The 20,761-nt window shown below is 42.1% G+C and overlaps 2 protein-coding genes across 3 annotated transcripts; both read left to right on the top strand.

Moving 5' to 3' along the window:
• Nucleotides 1–347: 347 nt before the first annotated feature.
• Nucleotides 348–8,178, top strand: LOC310998822 (uncharacterized protein). Of its 2 annotated transcripts, XR_014596018.1 has the most exons (8): nt 348–646; nt 2,842–5,487; nt 5,614–5,809; nt 6,423–6,521; nt 6,615–6,864; nt 6,959–7,075; nt 7,410–7,644; nt 8,041–8,178. XR_014596018.1 is itself a non-coding variant. In XM_083989029.1 (7 exons), exons 2-7 carry the CDS (start codon nt 3,191–3,193, stop codon nt 7,571–7,573), a joined length of 3,123 nt encoding a protein of 1,040 aa, XP_083845155.1. In that variant the 5' UTR covers nt 348–646; nt 2,842–3,190; the 3' UTR covers nt 7,574–7,918. The 2 variants fall into 2 exon arrangements, 1 of the variants encoding a protein (XP_083845155.1); XM_083989029.1 differs by lacking the exon at nt 8,041–8,178 and having other exon boundaries at nt 7,410–7,918.
• Nucleotides 8,179–9,693: 1,515 nt separating this feature from the next.
• On the top strand, nt 9,694–13,134 carry aqp10a (aquaporin 10a; the record flags this gene model as incomplete). Its single annotated transcript, XM_083989546.1, has 6 exons — nt 9,694–9,777; nt 11,019–11,145; nt 11,506–11,643; nt 11,750–11,868; nt 11,958–12,175; nt 12,924–13,134. The coding sequence occupies 6 exons, from the start codon at nt 9,694–9,696 to the stop codon at nt 13,132–13,134; spliced, it is 897 nt and encodes a 298-aa protein (XP_083845672.1).
• Between the last annotated feature and the right edge of the window lie 7,627 nt (nt 13,135–20,761).

Raw genomic sequence — 20,761 nt, 5'->3', positions numbered from 1 at the left:
TGCTCACGGTGACTTCACTTCACGGCGATTCAGCAAACAAACAGAACAACAAACTACTGATAAACACAGAGTAGCCTACACTGACAGAGAGTAAAGGTCAGTGGATCATGTGACACTCAGCTATAGAGCTATAGACTGTAAAAACTGTTAATTGCCAAATTTCACTTTTAAAAAAAAGTCTGTTTTCTTGAAACTAAATTGCCTCACATGATTTGTTCTAAATCCTACATGTACCAGATGTGTGTCTGTGTGAGCGAGACACTCATTTGCATACATCCTGCAGACACACTGAGTCCATTCTTCTGCATGGAACAAGGGTGGGTGTCTGTGGAGCAGAGCTGGAGCTTTTTACCCCCTACTCACACACTTATCTGTCCTGAGAGGACCATGCAACCTACTCGTCCTCTGTTTGTGAGCCTGAACATTGATTGGACCCTCAGGACTCTCAGACTTGGCTGTGGGTGAGAGTGTCTGCTTTTGACTTTTGACAAGCGCACACAGGCAGACAACAGGACATCTCTTATTTAGCATTGCAGTGCGTGTGGTAACCACAGTTTCCTCTGTCTCAACGGAAGACAGTAGCAGGTGCATGCAAACAAGCAGCCGTCACTGTAGAAGATGAGCCTGCACATGACAACTAAAAACAGTAAGTAGCCTACTTTGATTTATTTCATTATTATTTTACTAAATATCCATATTGGCTTTCAAATCAGCTTTTCCTTATGATTCAGTGTTTGTTTGTTCACCTTCCCACTCTGTTTTTTATTTATTGGTTTATTTTTGACAGGGACAATGCAACAGTATAAGAGAAACTGTAAGTGACTGAATGCTCATTTTCATCCGCTGTCCCTGGCCAGATGTTAAAGGAAACCTGTCCGTCCAGGGTGGATTCGGTTTTCCTATAAACAATACTTATTCTTCTTTTACTGTAGTCCGCATACTTTTGCCCTTTACTTGGCATTACATTCCCTCAGAGTCTCAACAAGTGTTGTCTGCACCGTAGCTCTGTTTTGTAGAACATATGTCATACGAGAGGTGTACTTTTAACAACATTTATCCCTGTTGGTATTTCTGAGTCTGTGTGAGCTCTTTGTGGTCTCTGGTCCCAATTAAAGGTGCTCTGTTATTATGTATTTTGATACCTGCTCAGCCCAAATGATTAGACTGAGGTTTGCCTGAGGTGGTGCGATAATATAAGCCTGTGTTGGGAAATGTCATCTTTGCTCTGTTTCACACAGTTTATCTAAACCGTGTCTCTTCTCCCTCGAGGTATGAAATGCTGATGATGTCACATAGTGTAGAAAGAGATGAAGTTTGAAAAGAGTTGGCCGTAATGGTGTGTGTGTGTGTGTGTGTGTGTGTGTGTATGTGTGTGTGTTCACTCCCTGTTGAGATGTTTAATGGGTGACACATTGAACTGGAGTCAGGAATGCTACCCTGTGAGAAGACGAAAAAAGGGAGAAAACAACAATGGGAGGGGGAGGAGAGAGACACAGAGAGAGAGAGAGGGGGAGAGAGAGAGGACAAGAGGACAAACCAGTGTGGCAGGTTTGCGTCACTGTACACAGTCCATCATGCAAAGCTGATGGAGTGAGAGACGGAGAGAGAGGAGTTAGGAGCTGATGTCATTACTGAGCGCTGCCTGCGTTATGACCGAGTGTCAACACAATGGTCTGGGACAGCGGTAGCTCTTACAGAAGGTAAGGTGCATGTGTTTGTTCATTTGTGGATGAATCAAAGAGCTCATTTGGAATTAGAGTTTGTATTTTCTAATGATGTCTGGACACATTTGTGTATTTCTTGCTGTTGAGTTGGAGTTCAAAGTAAACGGGCCGTGTTGCCCAGGTTACCCAGATGGGAGGCTTTGTAGGCTAGAAGAACAGGTGTTTCTGTAAGCTGACACTCAGACTCACCTGTATTTGAAAGCAGCACAGGGACAGTCTAACCAAGTTACGCATTGTAACCTAGATTTCATAAAAACGCCAAAAGCAACCTCACATAATTATACAGCTTATCCAGGCTTCCAGTTCCCTTGTCCTGTTATGTTTGTGCAGAAACCCAACATCTGACAGTGTTTATATTTAATGTCAATAGAAGTGATTGGATCCCAATTCTGACTTGATGAATGATCAAAGAGAGTTTCATTGGTGTGTGTGTGGGGTTGTAAAGTCAGATAACCCTGATGAGCCATTGTCCATCAGTAACATTATCTTTCCTCCACTAGGCTGTATGTAAATGAAAGTATAACATTATCCTCATCTTTGGCCATCTTATCTGATCATTTCACCTGAATCCACTGTTACAAGGTTTCAATCAGTCCCTGCCTTTCTTTGACTCATTGCAGCCGATACACACTGCACAGAGACTGAATGTGCCACTTTAATACATTGTTTTTGCTAAGTGGATTGTTGTTAGGTGAGTTTTTCCAGTTTTTGGTTCAGGCTGACAAGGAGTCATGAGTATGTTGCTTGTGTAAACAGCATGATACGTGTGTACAGCAGAGAGGACTGTCTGAGTCCTGTGAATGGACTTATTGAGTCAATGGGGAGGGGGGGGGGGGTGACATAACTGACAGGGGTTTGGAGTGAGCATGATGTTGTGTTTTTGTTTCTCTCTCTTTTGTTCTATTGTTTCTCCTTTTTTATTCATGATTTTCATATCCACTCCTCTCACCGTCAAACTGCATGCTTCACTGTAGCATATTGTGCTCATTGTCCTCCACCACTCTGTGATTCTGCTTGACCATTTTGAGCAGCCAGAGTCACCACAATCCACATATCACAACATTCCAGCCCAATCCTGTTTTGAGGATGGAAATTTGTACATTTTTATTCTTGGCAGGCGATGGGAGCTGTGTGCTGAGGTCGTGCTGGGGAACTGAAGGCTCGACAAGAAGGCAAGGAAGAGGAGCCAAGAAGCGTTATCACGTCTAGACCACAGGACCATCGGCAGCATCACATAAGATATCAAACTTTTTAATCCATTATTTGTTTCTGTGCAAGAAACTAATGAGAGGTCTGCAGCTGTGTCTTTTACAGTCTCTCAAGTGCAGCTTTCACATGAACTGCTTCCAACGTGCTCTCTAAAAGACAGTTGCTTGGAATCGCTTAAATATCAAGTTCACTCTTCCTCTCTCTTTTTGGGATTTGGCTCTTGACAGGAGGTCATTAACTTTGTTTACTCTTAGACAATGGACTTGCTTCCTACTCCAGTGACTGAGCCCAACAAACAGAGGACGGGAACACTCTTCACTGTCCGCTCAGCTAACTCTCCATCCTACAGTCTCACTCGCAGGCCAGGTGTTAGGGGTGCAAAAAGTTTTCCTGTGAAGGAGAGGGAAGACACAGAAGAAGTTGTGAAAAGAGAGAGATATGGCACAAACACAAATGGTACAAATGAGGAGGAGGAGGAGGAGGACAGAGTTGCAGGATATCAGGCCAGGAATGGGTGTCGCAGCAGTGTCGTAGGTCAATGTGAGGAGAAGGTAACGCCAAGTCATGACAAGTCCCCCAAGCCGAACCAGAATGGCATAGGAGACAAAATGACCACAGGCACTGGTAGAAGTGAAAACCCTGCATTTGAAAGCCTGGGCAGCGCAGAGAGCAGGAGATCCAACTGGCAAAGTAGAAGTAAGAGTTTAGATTCGAGAACAGCAAGTATCAAAGCTGACAAAGGAGGAGAGGATTTCAAAAAACAGATCGGAGCCTTGGATGAAAGACAGTCAGCATCTGAAGGTGTGAGTGGCAGGGTGACGTTTTCAAGACGACAGACCTATAACTCTGCAGGTACAAGAGACGTCGTTAGAGACAGGAGCCCAGGAAGATACATGAGCCAGACTTTGGACAGGACAACTAGGGGCTGCTCTCTCCCCTCCAGGTTCAGGTCCCGATCAGGTTCAGATGAGCCCACAGGAGGTCAGAGTATACTGGAACGTATAGAGAAACTGTATGGGTCTGCTGGTGTTGGTAAAGATGAGAGCTGCAGCAAAATGAAGGATCCCATAGCAACCATAGACTCTCCAAGGTCGTACGAGAGGGCTGCAGGGGCAACTCTGCCCAGAGAAAGAAACAAGAAATCAATCACCTGGGCATCTCAGAAAGTTTCTGAGACATTTTCTCCAGGGAGAAGCAGGAGATTGTCAGGAGACGAGTGCCAGGGGAAGATCCAGGGCAGTCATCCAGAGGACGGTGGGGCGAACTGGCGGAAAGGGTTTACAGAAGTGGGCACAAAGTCTCTGGATAGAGCGAGGAGTAGGAACACCAAAGCAGCTAATATTAGAGAGATTAGGTCCAAGGCTGAGACGAATGGAATGAATTGGGCAAAAGAAACAGATGAAGTGAAGGGTGGTAGCACTGATGATGTGTTTGAGTCAAATCCAAAGAATAGTACACTGAAAACAACAGAGAGAAAGAAGCTCTCAGAGATGCCCTCTGCAGCCAGTGTGAGAAATAAGATCAGTCAGTTTGAGGCTCTGTCACAGAGAGCTCAAGGTTTAGCAACAGGACAGGCCCTGATGCACAGAAGAGCCATGTCTGTGCCAACACAAATGAACAAAGGCCATGATGGAGTGAAGAAGAGTGGGTCAGCAAAAGCAATAGGTGGATTGAAGGACAAGTGGGCTGGGATGAGAGAAGAAGGAGACATAGGTGAAGAGAAAGTGACAGCAGCAGGAAAGAAGGCCGTATCAGAAAGGTCTCAGTCGCTGGACGAGGTCGGACTGAGATCGAGGGGGAAAGACGAAGCAGGGAAAGATTCGACTGACAGTGGAGGGAAAAGTAACGACTGCAACGAAGACTTTGGTAAATATTCCAGACTCAAAGGCACGCTCGAAATCCCTCTAAACGGAGGGGCTCAAGGAAGACGTGGAAACTTTTACATAGACGAGACAGATTTCTCCAAACTCTCAAGCCCAGAGGAATCAATGGAGAGAAATACACCAGTCAACAGTGCACCGTCCTCACTACCGTCCTCACTACCGTCCAATCCCAATCGTACCTCCACCAGCGTGCAGAAGATCACACCTACTGTGATTATGTCACCTGTTAGTGATGATGACAAGACTCCAACAAATACCCCAGACCACTCCCCCTTTCATTCACCTTCCACACCGCTGGAAAACACCTCTCCTGCTGCACACGGACACAACAGACCTTCTGTCGTCACACAAGAGGCCAAAACTCACGATCCAGACTCTTCACCTCTCCCACGTCCCCTCGCCACCTCCTCCCACAGCAACCTCCCAGATCTCATCTCTCCGAACGTCAAGACAGCCAACCAGAAGGGGAAGAAACAGCTATTGGACCTGGATGCTTGGGTTGCCGGCTTGAAGTCAGATGTGAAAGTCTGGTATGACAATGAAGATGATGATGACGATGATGACAGCACGCAGAAGGATGAGGATTCAAACTATGATTCAGACTCTGGAGAGTCTTCGGTGACCATCACCAGTAACATGAGCCAGTCAGATCGGAGGAGCTTCTGTGTCAGGTGGGTCCTCTTGAAATGGCCACATATCTATATTAAATATATATCTATATGGAAAGGTATTGTTTAATAATACATTCAATTGATTTGTTGTTGTTGTTTTAAATACTCTCCTCTCTTTCACCGTAGTCTTTCAGATCTTTGTAACTTTGCGGGGGTTGACTATGAGTCAGAGAATGACAGCGATGAATGGCAGCTAGTAACTGGGCGGACGGCTTCTCTCAGCTCTGACGTGTCGGCCCTCTCCTGTGTGTCTGTGATGCCCACTGAGGAGCTTGACAGGCTCCTGGAAGACGTCAGGAGCCTGGGGGACAACACCCTGCAGGTACAAACACCGTCTTATATGATTTGCTGTTGTTTTATTTTTGTGGTATATTCAGTGTTTGGTAGTAAGTTATCATTATCATGAGTTAGGTTGTTTAATCTCTCTCTGTCTAACGTTTTCATTTTAGTGGCCCTCCTTTGCCTGACATGAGTTCCATAGTTTCCTTTTCAAATGAACTTAGCCATTAAAAATCAATATGTTTCATGAAAAGTACAAATTACACCACATATACACCACAGAGTCTGGGGCATAGTGTGGCTGGGTGTATTCAAATACCTGCATGCTCCTAAAACTCAAAGTGGCTTCACCTACAACTGATTATCTTGACCTCATTAAGTATATCTCTTCTTATTTGTCCTAAAGCAACAATGCTCTGTTTGTCTGTGTGAATACAAGATGTGTGGCCAGATGTGTAAACACAAATATGCAGGGCTAAAAAAACTAAAGGAATAAAGTGAGTTCATCCGAGTGCAAAGGTTTCTCTGGATCTTCTGTCTTTAGAGTCCAAGGTTCAAACTGACCTAAGCTTTACTGCATGTCATCCCTCTGTCTTTTTGTCTTCCCTGCTTTCTGTAATGTGTTTCTTCTTATTTTGCTGCCATCTCTCTTGCAGGACTATGATGATGTGCAGGTGGTGGTCCTCCATAAAGATGTGGGAGTGGGACTGGGCTTTAGTGTGGCAGGAGGCGTGGACCAGAGCAAGCCAGTCACTGTAAGGAAGAACCTGAACCTCCTTTCTTCTCTTTCCTGACATCAAAATGTTGTCCTCAGTGTCTTCATTAGTCTGTTGATGTCTTTACCTCAGGTCCATAAGGTCTTTCACTCAGGTGTGGCAGCTCAGGAAGGCTCCATAAGGGAAGGGGACCAGGTCTTGTCGATCAACGGCACCGCGTTTCAAAACTACGCCCACTGGGAGGCTCTGAGGGTGCTGAGAAGGGCAAAGACTCGTGAGATGGCAGTGGTGGTCCTGAGGAGAGGAGGTCTTGACGACGTCTCTAAGACTGGAGTGCCGACAAGTAATCAAGGACCAACAGAGACTGAGCTCAGTGAGACAGGTGAGACATCTAACTTCACCAGAGCTCTGAAAAGACATTAGTCCCAAACACCTGCAACAGTTCAAAATGAGATCTGTGTTCTTCCATTCCTCAGGTGAGCAGATGTGTGTGCGTCTGGAGAAGAACAACAGGGATCTGGGCTTCAGTCTGGAGGGAGGTGTCGGCTCCAGTCTGGGGAACAGACCACTCACTGTACAGAAGATCTTCCAGGGTGAGAAATGAAGCTCAGCATTTCAGATCTCCACAAAGAAATGGCTGCTCCCTACTCCAAAGAAATGGAGGAGGAATAACTCTTTTCACTGTGCAGATTAGATGAAACTCGCTGTTTTATTACAATAATATTTCTATCTGATTGTTTCAGCAAAATAATAGCACTTAAGTTAGTAAATAGCCTTTAAGTTTATTCAAGGAATCTATTATATAGATAAACATAAGAGAAGAGTTAATCACTTTGTGCTACACATGTTTGACCTTTTAATTTGAACAGCTTGCACTTAAACTCTCATTACAGCCATTTACTAAATGATTCTGCATTGTCCTTTTAGGAGGCCCAGTTGACAAGCTGTGTCCTGGTGATGAAGTCATGGAGATTGAAGGTGTGAGTGTATTGGGCATGAGACGCCTGGAAGCCTGGACTTTGATCAGAAAACTCCCGTCCGGCCCAGTGGATGTGGTGCTACGTCGCCCTCTAAAACATCTGGAAACATGAGGATAATGGAAGTGCTTTGCAAACGGTAAAGCTCAGGGTGATGACGATGGACCAGAAACTAAAAGCCATTGGTGAGCACCGTCTGCCTTGGCTAAGAAGACGACATGGATTCAGTGGGACATTTTTCAACAGTTTGTTTACATATAGTCATTATAACAAATCCCCAAAAGGAAAGAAAAACTCAAATGTGTGTATTTTTCTCACTTCTCTCTTTTACAGGATTACATCTACCTCATGACCTGGGATATTTCTGTTTAACAGTTAAAATGCACTGATAACTCATACATTTATGAAAAAAAGCAGCTTTTATACAAATACTTTTTACTGGTCATTTAAAAACTAATAATGTGGCAAATGGTGAATGAAAACATATGATGTAACATATTGTGAATACAGTACATGTCAGTTTATTGTCTTTTTTTAATAAAGTCTAACAAATTAATTCTTGTTATTATTCCGTCCAGCAGAGGGCGATAGAGGAACACAATTTTATCTTTTCAAGTTCCCAGAAAACTCCAGGGTAAAGGTATCTGGTGTTTTTACACATCACCAAAGAGGTACACCTCCCAAAAGTAGATGTGATTAGATAACATGTAAACATGCAGCTTCACAGTTTCCACATACCATGTTAAGGGTGTGGAGAGATAACCATCACCTCACTTTTACTTTATTTCCCCAAACTAAAAACGTGGCCGACCAGTTTGTTTTCAGCAACAAACAAAACAAAGCATTTTCAGCAGTAAAGATGCAGCGCTATAGAGACTAAGCCTATGAAGTGGCCTTTGTGTGTTAGTATCTTATCTGATGTGAACTCATTTTGGTGCCATAGTCATGTGCCGCTCTGAAAATTATCAGCAGTAACATAGGTCTTTACAGCTACGCAGTGATTATTTGTCTTGCATAAAGCATTAAAAGTCCAGAGTTCAGTGAGAGAGGTTATGATGACATCCAGCCTCCGCAGGGATAAGAGGGGCTTCCCTATCAACCACCTTGCTCAACGCTCCCCAAGAAATGTTTCACCACACCAGTTATGATATAATATGTAGATTTGTTTACATGGACATTTATCTAAGGCCTTGAGGACTTGTGTCCATAGAGATCATTTACTGGTTTTTACAACCTCACTGTCCGTTCTCCATTCACAGAACATCCCCATGTGAAAGAGATGGTTTTTAGAGAATGGTTGTCTTAAAGAAACATCTGTAACAGCTGTCTGTCTGTAGATGATGATGAAATGACTGACAATTTTTGATATTAATGGAAACTATGTTTAACTTTGAGGAATATCTCTCTGCATAGTTTGCTGATTAATAAACACAAACTGCTATGAGCTCAAGCTGCATATGAAATCGGTGACGTGTGGTTTTTCACTCCAAAATAATATTCATGAATGCATATATTTCTTACACAATGTTTTTTTTTCTCCTTTTAATCAAAAGATCCATTTTAATATTGTTAAACCACATTTTTTTGCAACCAGTGTTAAGCTTCTATTTTCTTTTTGATGTACGGTATACTGGTTCTTCAGTAGGCATTAACATATGCCAAATATGCACCAGTTATTTACTTTGCATGTGATGTGATGAGGGCAGTCATGGTGTCAATCTCTTTGGCGGTATTGATTTGATAGGATGGCTGCCAAGAAAAACGAGCACAGATGTTTATTCGTCATAAACATCTGTAACTGTTTCATGAAATGAGTCTATAGATTTCTGCTGTACATTTATACACTGTATGTGTGTATACTATACACACACATGTACTCTGGGGCTTATTGCCCTCTGTCAGTGCTGTCAAGACATAATCTGAATGTTTATGGCCTCTGTTCATATAAGCAACCTCTAACAGCTGAGACACATTGCAGCCAATCCAGAGATGTCACAAACCAATAAATGAGTAATAGTGTTTGGCCAGCTGCAGAGGAGGAAGCGCAGAGGTTGGTTACAGTGCAGAGGGCCTCAGATGCTCAGGTGGAGGTTCAGCACTTTCATCTTCGTCAGTGAAATCATCAGCTTCTGGACGGACCCACAGACAGACAGATACACAGACAGCTGGTCTGTCAGACAAAAAAGACAGAGCTCAGGGTGAGATGAAAAGGATTTAATTAAACACCGGCTACCATGTTGAAGCTACGTTTATTCAGAGTGAGAAATGCCCTGGTGCGAGAGTGTATGGCTGAGTTCCTGGGAACTTTCATCTTGCTGGTAAGAGACACTGAGCTGCACGACATCCTGCACTTTTCACTTTTCTGATCCTGACCTTATGTCAAACACATTGCCCTTAAATAGTAACAACTAATAATAATTATCTTGCATTTTCTTTTTTTTCTTATACTTTATGGTTTTTAAAGTTTTTACATAGTGTGGGGTGCAAGTGACAATAGGTAATATGTATGTAATATGAATTATGTATATTTTGTTCTGAATCTCTGGGAAACACACCAGTTTGTAAATTTACAACTCCATGTGAAATTCAAATTGTTACTTCAAGTTACTCTGGTGAAATATAGTTCATTTATTTTTTTCTCATTTCAAACACAATGCTCATGTTGCATATAAAGACATGTTGCCCAAAAAGTAAGAGTAATTTTTTTTTTTACCTCTTATAATTAAATGATTGTGACGATGTGATTTATTCTTGATAGCTAAAGTGTATATCTTCTCAAAACTATATTGGTCAATCTCTTTTAAACATATCACTGTGAAAATCAAACCACAATTACAGTAACCTTTATAATAGGAATAAAAAGAGGAATGTGTCTAAAAAAATTTAACCTAACAACAAAGCCAAATGTTTGCATCATAAGACATAAAAAACAATGTTTGTGTCGTTGTGTTCACATGATTATACATAAAGGCCTTCTTCCACTGAGCATTATCAAAAAATCTGATGGCCTTAAGATATCAATGAATTGTTGTCGTTTTATGAGCCTGCAATAAAGATGTAGATCTAATACAACAATGTTGATGAGTTCCCATAAAGTCTGATCAGTAAAAGGTGTGGTCTTTATGAGACTTAACCCGTGTGTGTGTGTGTGTGTGTGTGTGTGTGTGTGTGTGTGTGTGTGTGTGTGTGTGTGTGTGTGTGTGTGTGTGTGTGTGTGTGTGTGTGTGTGTGTGTGTGTGTGTGTGTGTGTGTGTATTTGTAAAATCTTCTCCTTTGAGGGGACATATTGTTAAAAGACAATTAAGATAAGAAATAACCGGGCTTATTCATAAAGGTATGAAATTAATTACATTTTAACAATCAGAAATGATTGTGGTGACTTTTTAGTTTGACCTATAAATAATTAATCAGTGACACATAAATAATCAAAGGTATATTGCAGGATGTGCTCATGTATTTTTGCTTGTATGGTCTGTTCGAGCTGACCTTTGATGTCCGTGAAGTTTCCATCCTCCTGACTCTTCATGGCACTTTCCACTTCCTCTGTCCCTTATCTCAGCTCTTTGGCTGCTCTGCTGCAGCCCAGGTGAAGACCAGCAGAGAGACTAAAGGCCAGTTCCTGTCAGTCAACATGGCCTTTTCTGTGGGTGTCATGTCAGCAATGTACCTAACCAAGGGCATCACAGGTAAACAGGCAGTAACATTTTCCATGATATTATCTTTTAACTCTGTACAATATCACACTCTCAGCTGTCATCCCTTAAAAGATGAACGTCCAGGAAAAGACATGAGCTATGTGTTATTTTCTGAGTTAGGACTTTTCCATTACTGTGTGTAGACATCCACTGATCTGAGAACTGTAGATCTCTCACATTAAATACTGGCACACCAGAGCATCGTTCATCTTTTCAAGGTTTTCTCTCTCTGACTGATTTGTACCCACTGCCTTCAAATAATCTCTGATTTCACGACCTTCCACTCTCCCACACTTATTCATTTTTAATGTCCACCTTCCTCTGTTCCTCTTCCCCTTTCTCTTTCTGCAGGTGCTCATCTGAACCCAGCTGTGTCTCTGAGTTTCTGTGTGTTGGGCAAGGTGCCTTGGGGGAGGCTGTTGCCCTACTGCCTCTCCCAGCTGCTGGGTGCTTATGTAGCATCAGCACTCGTCTACCTGGTGTATTATGGTTTGTGTCTCTGGCATCTTAAACACTTAGGTCATCAATTCTTATAAACTTACTCATTTGTTTACAATTAGTTTCACACATTTTTCTCCCTCTATTTCCCTCTCAGATGCTATAATGGAGTTTAGTGGAGGAATGCTGACTGTTTATGGCCCGAATGAGACAGCGTCTATATTTGCCACATATCCCTCAGAGTACATGACTTTGGGGAGAAGTTTCCTCGACCAGGTCAGTTGGGAGTTCTGGTGTAAACTTTAGAGAGTACTTCAGCAACTGCTCTCCTCATTATTGCTGTATACTTGTTCATATTTCATTAGGTAGTCGGCACCGGCATGCTCATGCTGTGCATCCTGTGTTTGGATGAAAAGAGAAACACTCCTGCTCCCTCAGAGCTGATTCCTGCTATAGTGGCAGTGATTGTCCTGGGGATCTCCATGTCAATGTCAGCTAACTGTGGCGCTGCAATAAATCCAGCTCGGGATTTGGGGCCACGCCTCTTTACACTGACTGCAGGCTGGGGCCCTGAGGTCTTCACGTAAGTATCTTATCTTACAGTATATATACAATGCATTCAGCACACACAACTTTCCAGGCAGGTTACTCAAGTATATTATCAAACATTTTGAAGCCTGCTTAACAAAGCTACAGAATTCATTCAAATAATTTAGTGATGTTTGTAAAGAGATATGTTTCTGCCGTTACAAATCTTTGACCTTATCTTTGTCAGGAAATCATATAGTCAGAGGTTATCAGACATGAAGGCTGTTTTTTTCAAGGAACAACGCAAGTGTCAGCGTGTTGGAGAACATCTGATCATGACCTGCTGTTTGCTCCATTATGCAGCTTGTTGCTCTTTATGATCTAATATGGTCACGTGACTTTGCTGCTGTTGAAACTGTTGATATTTACTCACTGTAATCTAAAGCTGCACTGATTGATTCTTTATAAATCAAACATTGAATCGTTGACACACCGCCCTATCATGATATTACCTTTATGACTGACTCGTACATAATGTTATCATCAATTGGAGTTGTGTTTCTGGTCACCTGGTAAAAAATCTAATTAGCTCAATTTTCACTAAAATATTTAGCTCTGTTTTTGGGCTGAGCAGACTGACACATGTTTAACTGGCCTCAGCAAGAACGAAAGAAAAAGAAAAGATAACACTTTTTTATGTATGTTCAGATGAGACCCAGCATAGGCATGTAAATGGCTCCAGTTACACTTTTGTTACATTCATTAAATCCTCTCTGTTGTTAATTTGCACGTCTGCTCTCCAGGTGTTACAACTACTGGTTCTGGGTACCTCTGCTGGCTCCACCTGTTGGAGGTGTTTTAGGCACTTTCATATATTTGATTTTCATCCACTGGCAGCTGCCCGACCCTGAGCCCCCCGAGGACCTCTCTACTCTCTCCACCATCAGCAACAAAATCAAGCAGCCAGCCGCCACATGGGAAAATGGATTAGAGCTAAAAGCTGCACGTCTGTAAATGTTACTGTAATTATAAATATGTATCTCCATTGGACAGAGTGGGCTTTCAGCACACGTGTCCCATATAGACAGTTAAAGGGAGTAATCTGGTTGTATTCTCCAGAAAGCAGAGGCAAATATCTGAGCTTAACTGCTGTTGTGACTCCTGCACATTCTGTGTCAGGGTTATCGGTTTTTGTTTGATCTATAGCTAAAGAGCTTCTTGGACACAGACGGGAGAGTCAGAGGCAGCTTAACGAGATACTGATTGTGAAATATTACACTGATGTCTATTCTTTATTCTATATCCAGACTACTGATTTATTCTTTGTAAATAATATTACTGACTTGTACATTTTATGAAATGCCTAAATGGATATTCAGCATTAAACTAAGAATTAAAAAAAAAAAAGCTTTGCTCTCTAAAAACAACAGCATCATCAGCATCAGCATCAGATTTCAACCATTTGTTTAAAGTTTAGGTTAAGTAGTATTTTATTCAGTCATCACACATATTGCTGTACATATAATATAGACCCTGAAAACAGAAACAAAAGGCTACCTGTGTATACATTCTTGACAATGTTAGGTATAAAATGTATTCATATTAGCATAATTTAGAAATGCATGTCCTTTTAATATCTCTCTATATTTAGTTTTTTTGTACAGTAAATGTTTAAATACCTCTCAGGTTGTATTTGTTTTAATGTATTGAAATAAAATGTTTTGTACACATTATTCAAAAATTCACATTAAAAACAAACAGCTGTGATATCTGTGAAAATAAATAAAACAACCTTTTTTCCGTTAGCTAAATATTTGACATCTATTAAATCCTTGCAGAAAAGGATGCTTGTGAGACTGGTAACTTTTCTCTATTTCTTATACTCTTGTTTCATTATCTGTATTTTCAATGCACATGTCTTTGTTGTTGTAAGTCACAGTCATGTGATGGCTGCAGGTCTGGACCGAGATTGTACCTAATCAGTGTTTTAGATTGCTTTGGTCTCTCGAGCTGATCCTGAACACACTCAAGAAAATACTGTGAAAGCAGGTGATCTGTGGGTAATGATGTGTTTGACCTTCTGAGCCGTGTTCAAAAAAGGTCAAGACTGAATTAAATTGTGGCTCTAAGACACTGACATCTGTATGTGACATACATTCACATGCAATCACTGGTTAAGAGATGGAAAAAAAAAAAAAGTCAAGATGCTCTTCATAACATGTCATACTGTCTGCAAGGGTTTCTCAAATTCATAAGGGACAGAAATAAAATGAGAACAGGTCTCTTAACCCTCCTTCCCACAATATTCTCTCTGAATTAACATGTGCTTCTCCTACTACTATATATTTTCAGCTGATTCCTTGAGCACATCTTTGCATGTTGCAAAATTTTCAAAATATCATTTGAATTTTCTGCTGCATTTCATGCTTCATGCAAAAGGATCAAATTCTTTATTTTCGACTTTCAACTATTTAACAATTAATAAATTAAATTCATGACACTCTGACGTGCTATATTATAACCTGTGTTTATACTGTAACTGATGAAAACACAGGTGCACTTTAAGTTCAGGTAGCTATAAGATTTTTGCATCATGCTCAGTGCAGATGTTGCGACCTTGAGCAATAAACAGATGTTTCATGAAATAATACTCACCGAACAGTAGAGGGCAGTCTGACACTAAAGCTAAACAATAAAGCACATGGCAAAGTAGCAGCAAGTGATTTTCACAAGAATGTGATAAGAACAGAAACAAGGCATCTCAATGAATTATATAAAAGTTTTATTTACAGGCAGTGGACACAAAAAAAACCGTATCAATGATGCTGAAGAAGCATCAGATCCTCGGTGACTTCAGGCTCTTGAGTGGACGATCGGAGGAGGAGAAGGTGAAGGAGGTGTAGCCCCTCCTCCCTCCCTTTCCTCTCATCTCCTCCTCCTCCCCTGGCCGAAGCCAAGCCCTCCCTCACCTCGGCACGGTGTCTCCAGCTCCGTCCCCGGTTGCCTGCCTCACCCTCTTCACCCTCCCACCTCGGTGGCCTTAGAGCATCCCGGTCCGAGCCCCCCGAAACTAAACTTCACCATGACCCCGGCAAGGAGAGCAGCGAGGATGTCTGCAGCACCAGAAACCAGTTTATAAAGCCAACTTGAAAAGGTAGGTTGTGTTTCCTGGGCTGTAGCTATATGGTTTGTTATGCGGTCTCACTGTATCAGCTGGAAATATTGACGTGTGTCTCGGTTTTCATTGTGAGGTGTTCAGCTCTTATTACTGCACCAGACAATGTCATTTGCATTAAAGCTGCTCAGTGCATACAGTAGATACAGTTCTCCATCCTCTCACCACATAGTAGAGAAGTTAGTGTAGCCTGACATTAGTCATAGGCTATGTCCCCAAAGTCAGAGTGCAAGTTTGTGCTGTCACTGTGCACTAGCCCCAGACATTAGTCCATTAACTGCATTTACTCTAATGGATTTGTAATGGAGCAATGGCCTTAATTCAATTTCTTGCTAAAGAAATACACTTAACCTTAACTTAATACAGTTATCTCCGTCTTGTTTCACTTTGTCGCCCTGCGCTTCCTTATGAAAGTAATTGACCTATTTTCTTGTGGTTTATTTTAAATAGCATGTCACACAGATAACAAAAGAACAACAGCCACCCTGAACCAGATACAGACAATTAGTAGATAATTTAGACTGAGAGAAGAAATAAACAAGAGATGGCACTATGGAACATAAGCACACACATCAGTGTATGTGGAGTTTTAATTTCTGCCGTGATAATTGTTCTTGTCTATTCTTGTTTCAGTTTGTTGATCCCTGTTTCCTTATGGAATTAACTCCTGTAGTGACCCACAATTTCTATCGCTCGCATTTTACTGTAACAGAAATACGTTTTTATTGGTATTTATTATCAGAGGAGATAAAAAACCATGTTTAATTGAATTAGTCCTCAAGAAATACACAACTTCAGAGCAAGCCAAGTGTGTGATTGTTCAACGTTGATTTATTCTGGTCCTCTTTTGTTTCGTTGCGTGCTTCTGTCTGAAAGTGCTATTTTCACTGACACTGTTGTGTATTTTAAATGGATGTCCTGCAGATATTATAAAAAACTGTTTTATTTCTGTCTTCATAGGGGATAAATTATAACTTACCTGTTTTAGAGTTATGTTACGAGATTATCTCAAGTAAGGCACAAAGGTGTACTGATGTTGGTGTTGCATTTCAAAGCCACACATTTCATTAAGGATTTTTTTGCTGCTTAAAATCCTCTAAGACTTCGGCCAGACTACACTGAGAGAGATGAAAGAAAGTCTGCCGAGAGGCCAGGAGAGGTGCTCAGATATTCAGCGTGCCCCTTGTGTTTCTCACTCCGCGGGCTGCCAGCTTTATTTCATGAGGGCACTGCAGGTCTATAGGGTTATAGGAGACGCCAGCCACAGATGGATAGAGAGAGAGAGAGAGAGAGAGAGAGAGAGAGAGAGAGAGAGAGAGAGAGAGAGAGAGAGGGTAAGAGATGTGATAACTGAAAGACAGGAGAGGAGAGAGGTGAAAGAACATTGCAAACAGCTCTCAATCTCTCTCCCGATGCTTGATTAGACTGATAAATAGTGAGGGTGTAGTAAGTGAGTAAAGGCATGCAATAAAAGAGAGGAATTGCATGACAGTGGAAGAGATGATGCTGGAAACTGTAGCTGAAAGCACATCGGATGAACTCACATGGACAGAGGCAGAGCAGCTCTCTCTCAGGAGTATTGATTGGTCACTTGCTGCCTGGAGGCATCGTCTGCCATATTGTTTGTACCTGCTAGTATGCACTAGAATGCATGAGACAAAGATGTATAACGCCTCATCACTCATCTGTCTGCCTCTCCTGAATGTTACTTAGCTGAGATAAACCACACAGAGTGAAAGCTGTGAGGTGTGTAATATTAACAGGTCAGCATAAATGAAGAGAGGAGACAAGTGAAGAGGAGAGGAGAGGAGAGAAGAGGAGAGGAGAGGAGAGGAGAGGAGAGGAGAGGAGAGGAGAGGAGAGGAGAGGAGAGAAGAGAAGAGAAGAAAGCTGTTCCATTACTCTCTCTGATAGTGGATCTGGCCTGAGCCACCAGTCCCCAGACATGGTGTGCCACAGAGACGGATGCAGCTCTCTGCTGAATGTCATTTCCTCATTATGGCTCTAACACACCAGAAATGGTCTGGTGTGTGTGCGTGTGTGGTGTGTGTGTCCTGTTATGTGGTGGTTGTAATGTCTGATTGATTTTCACTTTATCACTCTGAAGATAAAAAACTTAATGCATCACCTGAATACTGTCTAGCACGGTTTCTGTTCAAGTTAAAACAAAATGAGCTATTTCTCTCTCCTCTCCCTCTGTGTCCTCCCCAATCCCTCACTGCTCTCTGCCTCTCATCATGACTGTACATCTCCCATGTCTCTCGATCACCTCCTCCTCTTTCCCTCTGCAGACAGTCCCATGGGCCATTGCAGAAAGAAGCCGGCAGAGTGGAGATGTTCAGAAAGAGGCCTCCTCCAGGTTCGTACCCGACATTAAACACTCTTATTACCCTTTCAACTGGTTTTCTTCCATGTAAGTGTTCCTGGTGTCTTGATGAGAGTAAAACAAGAAAGCTCAAAAGGACCGTCAGACTCTGGCCCTTTACCTGAAGTGCACCGAACCATACAAGTATAAATGCACCCAGGATGTATGCATGGTAGATTCAAATGTGATTTGAATCAGGTAATAATATTGGTAGAAACGTTCATAGATTGTGAGTAGATATGTATCATAACAGTTTTTTGCTCAGGTTTGAAACAACTTAACAACAACCTGTAACATGAAACATCAGGTTCCATATACCTCACACTCATCTTGCAAAGAAAATGTAAACGTCTGTCTGTCTGAAAAATTCTAGATTTTATTTGAACTGATTGAAGCAAAGAGTCCATTTGTAAACAAAAGTTTGATTTATAAACTATCATTATCATGAAGTTAGGTTCTACAGTATAGTGGCCAATGCACAGACTCCCCCCTGTGGTGCAGTTAGCTACATCATGTTATTGCACCAGATCTACGTATAGGTGTGATGCCAGTCTAACACCTCATGAGATAGCATAGCATGATAAGGTTTCTGGTTATTATATAGCATGACTTAGATTTTCTGTCCAAGCCTGCGACAAGCCTTGTCAGGCCAGAATCACCCACTCACCCAGTCTTTCTCATGTCTCAGATCTTCTCTGTCTAAAGTGTCTTTATATCCCAGGCACCTCTTTCAAGGTGATGGCAATAATCACCAGTGTTGGAAGAATTTTTCAGATCCTTTACTCAAATAAAATGACCAAATACGACAATGTAAAAATGTTCCATTACATGTTACTTTACACGCAATGTTACTTACATTAGAATTATGCTTAGGTACAAGAGGTGGCAGTCAAATTTAGATAAAGTATTATAGAAAGTAGGTTTACTGGTTTGGTCCATCTGACTAATATATGCCATCGCGAGATGGCATTAATACTGAAGCATCACTGTGTCAGCTTCTGATTTTATCGTTACATGAGCACCAGATAAATGATGGGAGTGAAATGATCCAAAAAAAAAAAAGTTCTGGTATGCAAATATATTCTCAGTTTCTGGACTCTCTCTCCACTTTTTGACCTGTGGTGAAAATCAAACATTTATTGAGGAAGTTAGCCAAAAAGCTTGGCACTCACTGAATTAATCTTTAATGTGTTGTATACAGTCAGTAAACATAGCCTTGTATAAAATAAATAAAAAAGTAAAGTTGGCTGAAATGGAAATGATCAAATAAAATACAAGTAGGCCTACTTCAAATTGCACTTAAAGCAACACAATGTAAGATTTAGTACTCGAGTACTTGAGAAGAACCACTGTCTGCTACCTGTGTTGCAAATAGGACTGTATGCTGTATCCCCAGAGAAGCACAGTAGCCTAAGTAGCCGATGTCATATCTGGCCCTCTGCGTTGTGTTTCTCACGGTCTGCCCTAGGTGGGGTTCGATCCCACGTCCTCCCGCACCGGAAGCGACGATGCTAACCTCTTCGCCAAGAGGTTGACAACCACTTAGTGGGTTGGTTAGCACGTTTTTTATGGGTGGAGTGAGTGCACATCCGTTACACCTACGTGAATTTGTTGATGGAGCCGGTGCTGGTGCCGGTGCCATTGCCGGTACCGGTGCCAAGCAAAGAGGGTTTTGTGTGTCTACGGAGCTCTGGAGGGGAGGCTGGTCGGCCGTGCGGCCCAGCACAGGGAGTTTGTGTGTCTGTAAGGGGAGCAGGGAGACTGGGCTTGAGCTCGGTCTCTGGAGCTTAGCGGAGCTGCGGTGTACCAGGACCACGGTGGCGCTGTGTTCCTACCCGAACAGTTAAGTTACAGAGTGCAGTTGCAGACGGCACGACCCCACTCAGGCTGCAGCAACAGCAGGACTCATCCAATTAACCATTTAACACTTAAAGCAGAAGTGAGTGATATATTTGTGTTAATATAAGTCTTAAATAGTTATATCTTCCGACAGCAATCACTTACATAGAGTGTTTGGACTGAAACACGGGTCTCTCAGTCCCTCTGCTCTGCTCTGAGCCGAAGAGAAAACATTTATCGTATCCTACAGTTTTTATCCAATGAGGAGAGAGAACGGCATGCAGGGCTGTGTGTGCAGCCAAGGGACGCCGTGAATGTGGTGACGTAGCGACGAGGACTGTTATGGTGCGTTCAAGGAAACTCGTATTTTTCCGACCGTGAAGTGGTACCAGTTCGATCTGGTACGAGTTCACCGGTCGGAAGTTACGAGTGGCCGTTTTAGTGACTTTCACCGGTAAAACAGGTCGGAAAAACACGAGTGGGTTGCCTGGAACGCTACAAAGTCGTAAGTTGTGACTTGAAGCTGTAATTTACGATTTCAAAAGCCTGCCTGGAACGCAGCATTAGCGAAAACGACCGGACCACTCACTTCTGCTTTAAATGAGTTTAGAATTTTTTGAGGTCAAAAGCTACATGGTGTTGCTTTAAGTGCAGTTGAGTAAATTACAGATGGGTCAACACAATGCAAAGGGCTTTTGTATTTGTGTTGACCCATCTGGGCCACCATTGCAAATGTACTAGCACCACTAATATTTGACTTAAAAGAGTAGTTCACCCAAAATTGAAATTTCACTCATTATCTACTCACCCTCATGTCGACTAAGGGCTGGGAGAAGTTTCAGAGTTATCCGTGGCTTCTCTGAGTTACAGGGGGTCTCGGCGTAGCAGTGCATGTCCATATAACGGTTGCAAATGGATACCACTTTTCTTCGTAACAAAAAGACACACCAAAAAACATCCAAATACCTCCATAGTGCTCGTATGTAATGTCCATCTTGTATTGAAGCCCCAAAATGCGAAATTGTTCCGAAAAAAATTAAATAAGTCTATATTTCAAGCTTGTTTGCAGCGGAAGCTCCTCTTCCTGCTTCAATACAAGACGGACATTACATACGAGCAGCATGGAGGTATTTGGATGTTGTTTGGTGTGTCTTTTTGTTACGAAGAAAAGTGGTATCCATTTGCAACCGTCATATGGACATGCAGTGCTGCATGGAGCCCCGCTGTAACTCAGAGAAGGCATGGAGGACTCTGAAACTTCT

The sequence above is a fragment of the Trachurus trachurus genome (genome assembly GCF_905171665.1).
Source record: "Trachurus trachurus genome assembly, chromosome: 16".
NCBI lineage: Eukaryota > Metazoa > Chordata > Actinopteri > Carangiformes > Carangidae > Trachurus > Trachurus trachurus.
This window is presented reverse-complemented; position numbering and strand designations above follow the sequence as displayed.